Below are 14,231 nucleotides of genomic sequence, written 5' to 3'. Positions count from 1 at the left end.
AGGCCAGGCTAGAAAAAGATGAACCCTCCCCTGATAGCTGATGGGATAGGGGTCAACAGCAGGTGGGACCGCCACTGCCTGCTCTCTGCAGAACCTGGGAGCATCAGGGCTCAGCCTCTGGAGCTCAAGTTGCCTGCTCAGGCCCTGCTCTTCCTTCCACCCTTCAGGTGGCTCCCAGTCTCCTGTTTCTCCCTGTCCCTCCCTTCCTTGCAAAGCTGTGGTTCAGGCCAGAAGCAGCTGTGTCATTTGCAGGCCCCAGAACAAAATGAAAATGTGACACCCCTTGTTCAAACATCATTAAGTTCCAGATAGTGACAGTAGAGCACTGCGCCAAGCCTAGGGCCCTTCTGAGTGTGAGGCCTTGGTGACTGCACAGGTCACATGCACACAAAGTTGGTCCCAATTCTGGCCCTTTCCCTTGGCTCCCTGAGGGATCCACCCACAGTCACAGGACGCAAAGTTCTGTGCCAGCTTGCCAGGCTGCCCAGTATCTGTCTTGCCTCCTCTCATCCCTTTCCAGACAAGACCCCCTGCAGACCTGCCCCGCACTTCCCTATGCAGAAATCCAGGCCCATCCTGGAATGCCCTCATCCCACCCTACTCCACAGGAAATATCCCACCCTACACGCCCCCCCCCCCCCACCCGCAGCAACGTCTCCTTCTCGGGGAAGCTTGCCTCTGTTAAAGAAAAAAGAAAAAAAAAATCGCCATGACATGTGTTGAGTGGTAAGGAAGACTTTATTCAGTGGGGGCTACTGGAATGGGATTTTATGTAAGGGTCAGAGAGTGGCCTCAATTCCAAATACAAGGAAAAGTATATTTCACAGCCAAGGTGCAGGGTGGAGGTCAGTGGATGTACTAAGAGGAAACCTCAGGGGGCAGGGGGAACTGGCTAAATGACTGCAGAGAATTCTCAGTGAAGGCAGGCCAGAGTGACCAGACATAATGTGGGAGATGGTACAGGTAGAGGAAACAGGTTAGAATACGGAGGGTGTTCAGACATAGAAGATGGGAGACTCTGGCTAACCTAACTTACCAGGATTCTTGCTAGAACTGGGCTGCACAAGGAAGCACACAGGAAGGCCCAGTCAGAAAGCTTGGAAGTGCCTGCCCAAAGTTTGGTCAGCCTTTGTCCCCTCACCCCACCCCACCACCTGGAGGGATGAGTGAGCCAGCTCTCCTCTGAACTCCCATGGCATTCAAACTTCACCTCTCATATTTCACTTTTTGTTTTTGCTGCGTTATTTCATATTTCTTGTTTTTTCTACATTATTTTTTTCTGAATCCAATATAGAGGGCTAAGCCCCCACCCACTAGAATGGTGGATTATTACAATCTGAATTGTCACTGTGGGGCTTATACCCTCTTTGGGAAAAGTTTCCCTAATACCCACAGCCAACCAGTCTCAAAGAAATCTACTCTCAATCCCCCAGATGGACCCCCTCTGCCTCTGCGTGCTCTGCTGGCTTGCTCACCACTGTGCAGGCCCTTTGCTGTCCCCACCTCTGTAATGTTGGCCCCTTTCTGGCCAGTCACTACTGGGGACCCGTACGTGTTGTCTCCTTCCCTCACCCTCTGGAAAGGACCATAGGGGCAAAGGCCTTGACCACCTCAGCTTCCTCCCCAAAGGAGGCACTCAATACATCACTGTGCAGTGAATGGTGGTGCTTGGCACAGACCTGGTTGGACCAGGTGGCACAAAAGGTGAATGAACGCTTCGCATTTGAGCCTTTGCCACCTCCCCCTACCACCTCTAGCTTGAACCCATGCCAGTCAGGGGAGGGGTCTGGTCTCTCTTGACTCCACAGCCCCCCCAGTGCTTTCTGGGCTGGAACCACAGCAGGCTCTGGGGATGAAAACAGATGTGGCCCTCCCCCCGCCATGTCCACAGCCCAGTGGAAAACAGAGGCAAACTGACCATTCCAAAGGAACAGACAGAGCTGGTGGAGGGAAACAGGGGCTGTGGGCATAGGGAGCAAGGAATTGCCCGGACAGGGTGTGAGTTCAGGGAAGGCTCCCCTAAGGAGGGAAAATCTGAGCATTATGGTCGGCGGGGGGAGTCTGCCTGGAGAACGAGGGCCCAGAGGGCTGTTGGGATTAGGAGGGGTACCACCATCAGTGACCCTGGAGGCAAGACTGTCAGAAGCCTCAAGTGATAGGCTAAGGGACCCAAGGAGCCACTGGAGGACACACACTATCGAGTTGAGAACAAGAGGGACCAAAGGCAGGGAGACCAGTGCAGGGAGCTAGTCTCAGTTCTGGAAAGAATCAGCTCTTGGGCCTAGTCTGCTTGGGGAGGGGGTCAGAGGACAGCTGGGACGCTGAGGGACCCACTAAGGGCAGGATGGAGGGGCTGCCCCAAGGTGTAGCCACTACAGTGGCACCTGTGATCAGCTGGCCCCAGAGCTGCCCAGCCGGCTTGGGGACAGGGAACTGGTTTTCCTGGCAGCGATGAGCTAACAGGATCTGGTTCCCTCTGAGACGCCCCAGCTTCAGCTCTCTTGGGCCCTCCCCCTACATTTGGGCCTGGCCTTAGTTTCTGGCATACTTGCCAAGTTTTGGTACCGCCCACCCACTCCCTGCTGGCTGTACTGGCCAGCCCAGCTCCCTAATTGCTGGGTGGGGAGCTCTTCTGCAGAGCTGGGACACCAAAAAGTAGACCCCAGCCACTGTGGACCATGTGGGTATCCAGCCTGACCAACTCACACCCTGTCCAGGCAATTCCTTGCTCCCTATGCTCCAGCCCTGAAGCCAGGCTTCAGGCTAGCACTGAGCTCTGGAGGGCCCTTTGGAGGAACCACTGACCCAGAAAGCTTGATTGGGTGGGGTGTGTACAATGGGTATCAAGGCCTGTGAATAATAGGCCTGCCTAAGCCAGGTGTCCCTACTTTCCCTTCCCAGGCAGAGGACCTGGCTCAGGGCTGAGTCCAGATAGCTCTCAGCAAGGCCCAGGGACCTATCTAGAGCCACAAAGCTCTAGTCAAGCCTGGCCAGGACTAGAAGGGGCTGAGAAGGGTGGGAAAGAATGGAACAGAGGGAGGAGCCCCAACCTAGCCTCCAACCCAGAAGGCCCAAACACACCCCCTTAGACACACCCACCACCCACAGCACATCTCTACTGTACACAACAGCCACTCACACAGACATAAACACATTATCCCCACAGCAGACAACACACACCCCCCACTCTCCGCCCTAAAAGGGCGGGGCCCACTGGCTTACCCTCCACAGCTCTGTCCATCCCCTGCACACCACTCCACCATCAGGCCCCACCTGAGGGGCTGCCAGGTGTGGCCAGGGAAGGATCAGAACACAGCCATAGGGAGCAAACTGGGGGTGTCTGCGGAGATCTGAGGTGGGCCTGCCCCACCAGGCAGCCTGGGAGGGAGACATCTGTGTATTGATTCCCCTGCAGCAGGAAACACATCTCATTCAGCCCTGAGCCCCCAGACCCTTACAGCCTAGTGCAGCAGCAGGCAGACAGGAAGTGCTCCATGTGTGGCAGCAGACACACTAACGCATCTGTAAGAACACCAAGCTTCCCAGCAAGGGCTAGGGGGATGCCACTTGCACAGCCCGACTTGTTCTGTGCTTTCCTCCCACCAGGAGGGAGCAAGGGTCCAGAGAGGACGGGAGTGGGTTTTAGGGGGTCAAGGACCAGCAAGCCTTGGCTAAGAGCAAGGATCAGGCAATGCAGGGCCAGGCACAGGGGTGCTTCCTCCCAGGACAGAACTTTCCAGAATACAAATCAGATCACACCTTACACTCCTGCTCAAGAATACCCCATGGCCCCCCATGCCTATGGGGAAATGTCCACATTCCCTGCTGCAGTTCTAGTCCTTTATCGAACTTTCTCTGCCTCATTTCCTGCATCATTCCAGGCCCTCATCCCAATGGAGGGGTACACAAGCCAGAGAGAAAGGTGGGAGGCAAGTTCTGGGAGGGGCAGACTACTGGAGGCTTAAGGCTCTCCAGCAGAAGCTGTTTTAGGCTGGCCCCACATCCAGCTGGGCCTGGGACCCGGGAGCCCAGACTTTTTACCAAGAGGACATCTCATATTCTAGCAATGCCTTGGTTGACTTGCCCCTTTGTTTTCTTGGGTTCCTTGGCATTGTTCCCTATTAAAATTCTCACTGATGCTAAAGAAAGGAATTTCAGCTCACATGGCAGCTAAGAAACTTTGTGGTGCCAGGGCAAGGATTCCTCCACTCCCCAACATGCCTGTCCAGCAGCTGCACACAGAGGTGCAGGGTACACCCTGCCCGCCGATCATGGACATGGTAGAGCTGCAGTCCAGGCCAACAGCCCCAACCCAGACCCTCCAAAGTCCTCTGCACTCAGGCCAGAGACAGGCCTGACATTATCACCTGGCAATTCCTCGTAGAAAATGTGATTTTATTCTGGGGAGGCCAAAGTTCCCATCCCAGCCTCCCCTCCTCACACTGGCCCTTTTCACTTCACAGGGCTCTTCACTTCAAACCTCCTTTCCTGGGCCACATCTACTCTAGGGCTGGGCTCTACCTGGAGACTCCTCAGCCAGGGGGACCTTGCCCTGGCTCCTCCTGCTACTGGCACCCCATCCAGCCCACAGCCCCACTGGACCCCTCCTCTCGGCCAGCCTCTCCATCCCTGGCTGGTCTCAGCAGCTTCCACCCCAGACCAATGTAAGGAAGGAGCTGGCCATCTCAGAGTGGGCTTGTCCAAGCCATCTTCTGACAGTGCTTCTGCTGTCAGCTTGCTCCGAGGGCCTCAGATCTTGGAGGACTCAAGCCGAGGGCTCCAGGGTGCAGGGGGCTCCCGCAGCGCCCGCAGCTCCTGTTCCAGCACCTGGTTGCGGCGATACATGTCCATGTAGCCACCCTGGATCTCCCGCTGGTAGCGCAGCACCCGTTCCTTTTCCTCCTGCCACGTCCGCCGCTCCTGCTCAAAGCGCAGCGCCTGCTCCTGGCCTCGGAGCCGCTCCTGCAGGAGCTGGGCCCGCAGCTGCTCAGCCTCATCTCTGGCCTCACCACCTCCCACCTCCCCCAGCAGCCCCCTGCTCTTGCAGTCATCGGTCTCACAGCCGCCTGGGGCCTCCTCCCGAGGGGCCTGCTCCTGCAGGCTCCGCACGGCCTCTCGCAGCCGGGCCAGCTCTGCATCCTGGGCCTGGGCCTGTGCCCGGCTGCCCCGAAGTTGTGTCTTCAGGCTGAAGATCTCAGCTAGCTTCTGAGCCAGTTCTGCCTGGGCTTCCCGCAGCTGCTGCTTCAGGAGGCTGATCTCCGCTGTTTTCTGGCACACCTGAAGGGGGACAGGGATAGGCAAGAGCCAAGCAAAGCAGGGTAAGGGGGGGGCCGGTCAGAGGGCAAGCAGAGGATGGCACGACAGTAGTGGGGGCAGGAGTCTCTGAACGCCTGGTCTCTCACCTCCCAGCGGGCTTCCTCCTCTGCTCGCGCACTAGGATCGGCCTCTGGGAGGCTGCCTGGTGGCCGGGGTTCTGGGCCCAGGCCCTGCTGTGCTCGCAGCTCCTTGCGTAGGCGCCGCTGCTCCTGCTGGGCCATGAACAGCTGCAGCTGGAGGTTGCGCTCACTACGCTCGGCCTTCTGGGTCACCTCGTGCAGTCGCTCCAGGTAGAGGCGCTTCAGCTCAGCCAGCCACAGCCGCTGGCGCTCTTCCAACACCTGCCCAGGGGAAAGGGCACTTGCCATGGCCCAAGATCCACATACCGCCCTGCCCCCCTGGATACCAACTGCCTGCACGCCATGGCTGGCCCACTGCTCCAACGCTCCAGCTGCTTCTGATATCCTCTGTCTCAACACCACAGGGTCCAGGGTGCAATGCTTTGGGCACACATGTGCCCCAACCCAGGATGTGGCCTCTGGAGGTGAAGTGTCCCCAGCACGCGGCCCTCCCAGGGAGTCTCCCTCTCACAACTTCCTGCAAGGACCACCAATGACATGACATCCCCATGTCATGTGGGGCCTGGGGAAAGAAGCAAACTCATCTCTCTCTTCCTTACCCACCTATACCCGGAGCCCTGCAGGAGAGCTGGCAGGTGACCCTCTGTCTGCCCTGTACGCTAATGCCAGGGGATAGAACAGGTGGCCAAGACAACAGCTGCTCTCACCTGTGTGAAGGGGCTGGCACCATCCTCCTCACCCAGGCCCCTCTTGAGCTCTTCACAGGTGTCCGGCACCACAGCCCCCATGTCCTCGGTGACGGGGCAGGAGAATTCGTAGGGGGGCGGTGGTTCAGGCAAGCAGTTCAGCAGAGCCAGTGGCCCAACCTCCTTGGAACCCCGTGAGGCCCGGTCCAGGGAGCCTCCAAGATGGTTAATGTGGCCCAGGGAGGAGCTGAAGGGGCCGGGGCCAGTGCTGGGACTGCGGCCAAAGCTGCCCCCGCTGGAGGAATCAGACAGACTGGGCTCGGGCTCGGGGCCGCCCTCATCCAGGCTGAGGGCGTGCAGCAGCTGGGCACGGGCCTGGGCCTGGCTGGCCCGGGGCCCAGGGCTCAGGGGTGGGTGGCAGGCCAGCGTGTGCAGGCTGCCATTGCTGCGCCACAGCTTCTGCCCCTTGTGGGCCGCCAGGCTCTGCATGGACAGGAAGCCTTTCCCGGTGCCCGAGGCGGGCTTGAAAACTGATGGGCGAATGCGACACTGCCAGAAAGAGAGGGCAGGCATGAGGCTCTGGGCTGACTGCTCTCTGGTGCTCCCTCCCGAAGCCCCTGGGAATCCCCTTTGAGAACGAGGGGTACATGTCACCAGGCCAGCCCACAGAAAGACTTCCATGTCCTATCCCAGCCTCGGGGTCTTCAGAGAGGACCCCCCTCCCCGCCCTGCCACAGTAGGGAAGGGAGGAGCCGAGGCACACCTTGTCAAAACGCCCCCGTTCAGGCAGCGAGGTCTTGCTGAAGTCACCAGCCCGAGGGTGTTCCCGGTAGTAGAGGGTGGCGTAGTCGGCAGGCTCATTCCGAGGGGCCCGCTTGGTGGTCTTGCCATCCTTCTTGGGAAGGTGCAGGTAGCTGAGGAGCTCGCGCTGGCCCAAGCCTTTCCGGAGGAGCCCATCAGGCTGGCGGGAGCCCCGAGACCCTGCGAGTGCCGCCCGTAGCTCTTCAGGGGAAAAGTCTTGCCGTTCCAACAGGCTGCTCACGCTGCCCATGGCAATGCCGGCAGGGCCTGGGGCTGTGGCCATGAAGTTTCACCAGGGCACAGGCGGCTGCTTCTGGGGGTTGGGAGGCTCCATCAGGGGCAGGTACGCACTTGCTGCCCAACTCCCCAGATGCCCTAGAAGCAGGTGCTTGATCTCTGTGTCAGCTCCCCCACCCCAGCCCACCCAGGAGTGGCAGATGTGAGTTCCAGAGAGAATCCGGAACAGGACTCCTAGAGAAAGTAGCAGAAGTCCCAAGGCTACCTGTCTAGCGCCCTAGTTCCGACGAGGGGCCAGTGTGTGACTGGGGTCACAGGGGGACCAGGACCTGAAGCAGTAGGATAGGGGCCCCTCCCAGGACTGAGCTGGCAGAATCCATCTCTGACTCTAACTTTGTTCATTCTCCTGCCAGGCACCCAACGTGGTAGGTGGGCAGAGGGCACAGGGAACCAAGACCGGTGGCCTCAGAAGCTCCAATCCTTCTTCTTCCCTTGGCAGGGGGAAAAGAACTTCATTCAACCCCTCTTCCTGCAGAGGTTCAGAGTTTTCCCAAGGGAAGCACCTGGCATGGGTGGGGCTAGGGGCTCCAGCGGGACGGATACAAACAGGAAGGGCCCAGGGGAAGGAAGGATGGCAGGAACAATGGCCACAGTTTCCGGAACAGGTGTTCATGTTGGAGCAGTGATAGGAGGCAGGGAGACGGGGCAGCCAGAGCCCCTGCCAGCCCCTCTAATATGCTACCACTTCAAAGCCCACTGCCAGGCATCAGGGCCCCAATCCTGACCCAATGTGTGGAACGAATCAGTGTGTGGGCCCTGGCTTCCTCATCTGGACAATGACTATGTCAACTGTTATCACTCATGGATGCTGGGAGGACTGGCTAAGATCAGAGGATAAAATGTCCAGTCCAGGGCCTGGCCCACAGCCAGGGTCAACACGGGCAAGCTGAAGCTGAACTTAGTTGGTAGACACACTAACACCACCAGCGAGTGCCCGAGTGACGGGGTTACGGATTGCCTCCCACCTGTGCTGGGACCACACTGTGGAAGGCAGGACCTGTCCCCAGTGCCCCGCTGGATCCCGTGTCCATCCCAGCCTTTGGCACACAGTAAGTGCTCAGAAAGGACTTGCCAAATGAATGAATGCCACCTTCTCTGCCCGTGTGCTATGCTTAGTCACTCAGTCGTGCCCGACTCTTTGTGACCCCATGGACTGTAGCCTCCAGGCTCCTTTGCCCAAGGAGATTCTGCAGGCAACAACACTGGAGTGGGTTGCCATGCCCTCCTCCAGGGAATCTTCCCAACCCAGGGATCGTACCAGGGTCTCCTGCATTGCAGACGGATTCTTTACCATCTGAGCCAACAGGGAAGCCCAAGAATACTGGAGTGGGTATCCTCTCCAGAGGATCTTCCCGACCCAGGAATCGAACCAGGGTCTCCTGCATTGCAGGTGGATTCTTTACCAGCTGAGCTACCAGAGAAGCCCCCTTCTCTGCCTCCTACCCAGCTATTCCCATTCCTGAACAGACACCCAGCAGGCAAAATGCAGCTACCAGTCCGATGTGCCCCGCCCCAACTGCCCCAATCCAATACACTTCTGGGACACAGACTCCTACCCCAAACAATGGTTAGGAGGTTCCATCTTCCTCAACCATTTCCAGGTTTTGTGTTTGTAGAAGACAAAGCTCTCCATGAGGAGGGAGGGAGAGGGGTGGAAGGCACGGCCCTGCCCCTACATCCTGCAGTCCTCAACCTTACCTTGGGCAAAAGAAACCTTCCCAAGTTTCCCTTTCTTGTTCCCAGACAGCTCAACCTCTTTGGGGGTGCCACAAGCCACACAAGGTTAGGGGAGTCATCTAGATAAGGGATGACAGGTGCTGGGCACCTACAGTGATGCGGCCCTGTGTAGGGGTTTCACAGAGTCCTGGCACATGGTTAACTGTGTTTTTTAGGGAAGGGCAATGGGGCTTCAAAAGGTGAAGTGGCCTGCCCAAGGTCACAGAGCTGGTTAGAGTGAGGTGCTGGTCTGTGATTACAGTACAATGATTCGAAATGTCTAGTGGGAACCGACAATGTCACCCACAACCCAAGAGTTGGAATTGAAGCATCTTGCCTCCCACTCCTCCCACCCCTTCACCATGATAAGCCCACCGAGCAACAGACAAGCCCATTGAACTCCTGTCACTGCTTCTTGGGGACGTAGACAGCAGACAATCTGGTCTCCAGCCCACCCTTTATATTATCTCTCCATGGGACACCTCCCTTGACCATGCCTCTGCTGCTGCTGCTAAGTCACTTCAGTCGTGTCCAACTCTGTGTGACCCCATAGACGGCAGCCCACCAGGCTCCCCCGTCCCTGGGATTCTCCAGGCAAGAACACTGGAGTGGGTTGCCATTTCCTTCTCCAATGCATGAAAGTGAAAAGGAAGTCGCTCAGTCATGTCCGACTCTTCGCGACCCCATGGACCACAGCCTACCAGGCTCCTCTGTCCATGGGAATTTCCAGGCAAGAGTACTGGAGTGGGGTGCCATCGCCTTCTCCATGACCATGCCTCAGTTTCCCCCAAATGGGAAAGACTCTACTTTCTCTGCCTTTCTATTGGGTTGCTGGTGACAGCCAGCACAGGGACAGGTAGGTGAAAGGGCTCTTGAGCTGCAAGCCTGATGAGAGCCTGAGAGCAGGGATGGTGGCAGGGGGAGCTAAACATGCCCACTTCATCCCAAACACACACTGCTTCACGTTCCCCTGGCCACAGCCTCATTTCCTGTTAGTAAATTAAGTACGCCTGCAATAATCAACACCCCATAACCCCCACAAAGGGTCCCAGGTCAAGGGGAGAAGCAGTCATGGGCCGAAACACGCACACCACACACATACTGCAGTCCAGTCGGTGCCACCAGTGGCCCAGAAGCTTCTCCGTGAGAGGACACAGCGAGGCTCACACACACTCAAGGTCATTCACACTGCACTGAGCACCTTCCACACACAAATACCCAGCTGTCCTTCCTAGCCCGGAGGCTGCTAGATGTAGGCAAGTGTGTGTGTGTGTGTGTGTGTGTGTGTGTGTGGCAAAGGAGGGCATGGGATAGGCTTTTCTTCACACTTGAGTTGAGCACTTTGAAATAATTCCTGAGCTACATGGAGGGGCACCAACAGCCCTTCCCTTTGTCTTTATCTATGGCCCCCACCCTTCCCCCTCCTCTCTCCACCCCTCCTAGATAACTTCTCAGGCTGTATTATTAGCTCCTCTGCCTTGGGCCAAGGGCCCTGGCTTTCAGGAGGCTCTACCCTGCCCAGGTCTCTATCTGGGGACAGTCCTTTTTCCTAAAAGACTCCATCCACCTCCCCTGCCTTCCCCACATCCCCCAATACACACATTCCTTCCCGTTGCTTGGAAGCCCAGGGACTGGCCCAGGGCAGCTGTGCAGGAGAGGATGTGGAGGGGGAGGAGGGAGGGAGAAACAGCAAGTGCCTTGCAGCCCCACTGGGGAAAACAGGGCCTCCTCCTCCAAGTGCCTGGGCTTCTCTACCCAGAACTCACGACATGCCTGGGGCCCAGAGCTCTGCACAGAGCAGAACCTCGCCTCCGCCACCCCACTGCTCTGCCAGCAAGCTTTCAGCCGGTCACGTAGGCCCTATTCTGCACAGGTCCTAGTTGGTCCCAACAAAGTCCCTTTAATCCTGCTTCCATCTTCCCCTCCACCCACTCCAAGATCAGACAGCCTGGACACTGGGAGCATCTCTCTGGACCAACTCTTGGAGGAGATTGGAGAATGGGGCTGGGATACAGCCCTGGCCATGAAGCAGAAAAAGACAGGACACTCAGGGAGGCATCCTGGTGTCCCTTAGTGGGTGCCTCGTTGGGTCAGCCTGATGCTGGGCCTGGCACATGCTCACAACACACATGGGAGAGGAAGAGTGTCATCCCCCACTTCCGAGGAGAAAACTGAGGCCCAGGAGGTAAAATAAAGTGCCTAAGGTCATGCTCAGCTGCACAGGAAAAAGTCCACAGGCTCTCTACATTTAGAAGCCTGCCCTGACCCCACTGTGCATCTCCGCTGGAGTGTACCCAAAGCACTTGGGTAGGAAGCTCCCAGTCCGGCCTCGACTGCCTTTAGCCCCTCGTGAGCCTTGGCCCCAGGGAGGGTCCCACCACCTGCTGGAGGATCAGCTTTGCTGAAGGGAGTGACTGCAGCTGCCCCTGAGGAATGAGACTGGAATGTCCCAGCTCCAAAAGAGGGGGCAGTGGGTAAGAGGGGCCCAGGGAGAAGACGGGAGAGGCTGGCATTCCGTAGCCCCATTTCAACTCATAAAGAGGCAGAGTCCTGCTGGAGTGATTCTTAGTATCACCAAGTCACTTCTGCTCTACAGTTTTTATCAGCCCTTTCATTTCATCATCTGATCTCCGCATCAGCTTCGTGGAGGCAGGCAAGACAGTAGTTACCCTTTCCCCATCCTATAGCTAGATAAACTGAGGCCCAAAAAGAAGTGAGCTGCCCATGATTCCACATGACCAGCAATCCCAACTCCCCAGGCAAGGCCCTCTCTTCTGCCCCAGGCTGGGGTTACTAGCCAGGGGTTACCAGCTGCCCTCCCTGGGCTCACACACTGCTGTGGATTATGTCTGTTCAGCTCCCCACACCTGCTTCTCCCAAGGGTACCTGCAGCCAGGTTGGCTTGTATCCCAGTCCCCTCAGCCTGGAATACCCACTGCCTGCCCCTGGGTCAGGTAGAAATAGTGGAAACACCGCTGCATGGGCACTGTGAGCCCTGGAAGCTGCTAGTTCCATAGGCGGTGGCGTGAGCAGACTGGCCGCTCTCATTCAGTCTGGCACATACACACCCACACACAGCCAGTCGGCAGGAGAGGGGCCCTGCCCAGGAGGGCTCTGGGAGGAGGGAGATCACCGGTTCCAGGATGGCCGCCTGCCTCTCTTCTTCCCTGGGCCGGCCAGGGACAGAGCACCACGGCCGCGGGACAGGCTGAGCCCCCGGTGCAAGCCAGGAGAGACCGGTCTGCTCGTGGAGGCGGGAGGCGGGGCGGGGCGGGGTGGGGGGGCAGCGGTAGGGTTTGCCGCGTCGGAGATGACAGGTCCCGGTCCTTTTTTCCGGACGCAGTCACGGCCCCGATTTCCGCCCGGCTCCAGACGGGCCCTCACTTTGGCCGAAGGTTGTGGCCAGACTGGGATGGTGCTCAGAATCTGGGAGCGTCCGCTCTTCACGGGACCCCTGACAGCGAGCTGGCAGCTGCCGCTCGTACAGGGCTCATATAGCGGAGGAAAGGGGTATCCCGGAGGGGGCAGGAGAGGGCAGGAAGCCGTCTCTTGGGGAAAGTGGAGGTTGGCATCTCCACGGAATTTCCTCGGGGAAGGATGTGACAGAGGCGGGGGCTCCCCCAGAACTGGGGGAGCTCCTCAAGCTACCTGAGCGTTGGGAGGGGATGTTTCTCCCAGGCTTCTCTCTAAGACTTACCCCGAACGGATGGGCTGTGGGCGCGGAAGCCGAGGTCAGACTCCCGCGCCAAGGGCACCTGCCCCACCCCAGTGCTGGTTCAGGGGTCCCAGGAACTCCTCCAAGGAAAGCGCGTTTTGCGTGGGTTACGGAGAGCGTAACCTGTCGCCTGCCCTTTCAGCACAGCTTCCCTGCCCGCGGACGGTCCCCGATCCCGCACCTCGGTGCTTCGGTGTCTGGAAGTAAGGGGTACCTGGACGTACACCTCACCTTGCCACCCCTGCCCACTTCTCCGACGGGAACCTCGCCTGCGTAGGGCTGCGGGCTTGGCCAAGGTCGCCGGGAAAGCTAGACCTTGGCGGCTGCCAGCCCCACCCCCCGAGTCCAGCCCCGGGCCGCGGCTCCAGCCCCACGGTGTGCCCTACTCACCATCCTGGCCCCCATCCGCACCCCTCGCGCACTGCAGCTCCCTTGCGCGCGGATTTGAACCCTTCCTCCAGGGCGCCAGCTCCGGCCGAGACTGCGAACCAGGCTGGAGCGGCCAGGCGACAGGCGCCGGGAAAACGCGGGCGGGCGGGCTCCGGAGCCGGATTGGCGAGGGAGGGACGCGATCTGCCGCGCTCGCTATCCTGCCCCAGAGGCGGAGGGAAAACCCGGCCTGACTCACCGGCGCGCGGCCGACCCACAGCCCGGCCCGGGCCCCCGGATGTGGGGGGCGGGGACGGGGGCCACCCCCGCCCACCGCGTGCCAACCTGAGCCCCGCCCGGGCTCGCGACTCCAGCCTAGCCCAGCCCGCCGAGACGTCGCGAGGCGGTGGCGCCCGAGCCCCCTGCCGGTTGCGCTCTGTGCCGCGGATGCCCGGGCGCGCCGGCTCGGACCCGGGCCGGTCTACAACCCGAAGTGCGGCCTATGCTCCCAGAGGGCGTCCAGCCCGCCTCGCTCCTCCGCCGCCTCCTCCTCTTCTAGCTTAGCCTGTCTTTCTCGGTTTCCAGAACCCGACAGCTTCCGAAGAGGCGCATTCCGTCCATCATCTCCCTGATTCTTGCCGCCTCCCCTTAGATAAGCAGCATTATTCCCTGGCGAGCCTGAGCAAAATAGTACTCCGAGACGTATGGAGAGATTTGCCCAAGATCTCGGGCTCCTTAGCAGTTGAATTGGGCGCTATGTTTTTGTGGGGGTTCTTGGTGCCAAAGACTTGTAAGGGGAGCAAATTCAGATGTCTTCAGTTCAGTTCAGTGGCTCAGTCGTGTCGGACTCTTTGTGACCCCATGGACTGCAGCACTCCAGGCTTCCCTGTCCATCACCAACTCCCAGAGCTTACTCAAACTCATGTCCATCGAGTTGGTGATGCCATCCAACCATCTCATCCTCCGTCGTCCCCTTCTCCTCCCACCTTCGATCTTTCCCAGCATCAGGGTCTTTTCTAGTGGTCAGTTCTTCTCATCGGGTGGCCAAAGTATTGGGAGTTTCAGCTGCAGCATCCGTCCTTCCAGTGAATATTCAGGACTAATTTCCTTTACGATAGACTGGTTGGATCTCCTTGCAGTCCAGGGGACTGTCAAGAGTCTTCTCCAATAACACAGTTCAGAAGCATCAATGCTTCCCCACTGAGCTTTCTTTATAGCCCAACTCTCACACCCATACATGAAGAAACTATA

At 58.6% G+C, this 14,231-nt stretch overlaps 1 protein-coding gene across 4 annotated transcripts; it reads right to left on the bottom strand.

Moving 5' to 3' along the window:
- Positions 1-719: 719 nt before the first annotated feature.
- N4BP3 (NEDD4 binding protein 3) lies at positions 720-13,830 on the bottom strand. Of its 4 annotated transcripts, none has more exons than XM_069589593.1 (5): positions 13,002-13,830; positions 6,846-7,196; positions 6,104-6,631; positions 5,403-5,657; positions 720-5,277 (listed from the first exon to the last, which is right to left on the bottom strand). In XM_069589593.1, the coding sequence occupies exons 2-5, from the start codon at positions 7,164-7,166 to the stop codon at positions 4,750-4,752; spliced, it is 1,632 nt and encodes a 543-aa protein (XP_069445694.1). In that variant the 5' UTR covers positions 7,167-7,196; positions 13,002-13,830; the 3' UTR covers positions 720-4,749. The 4 variants fall into 4 exon arrangements, with proteins under 4 accessions (XP_069445694.1, XP_069445695.1, XP_069445697.1 ...); XM_069589594.1 differs by having other exon boundaries at positions 6,846-7,193; positions 13,002-13,263; XM_069589596.1 differs by lacking the exon at positions 13,002-13,830 and adding an exon at positions 12,594-12,611 and having other exon boundaries at positions 6,846-7,193.
- Positions 13,831-14,231: the final 401 nt, after the last annotated feature.

The sequence above is a fragment of the Ovis canadensis genome, chromosome 5 (genome assembly GCF_042477335.2).
Source record: "Ovis canadensis isolate MfBH-ARS-UI-01 breed Bighorn chromosome 5, ARS-UI_OviCan_v2, whole genome shotgun sequence".
Lineage (NCBI taxonomy): Eukaryota > Metazoa > Chordata > Mammalia > Artiodactyla > Bovidae > Ovis > Ovis canadensis.
The sequence above is the reverse complement of the archived record's forward strand: the minus strand, read 5'-3'. Positions and strand labels throughout refer to the sequence as shown.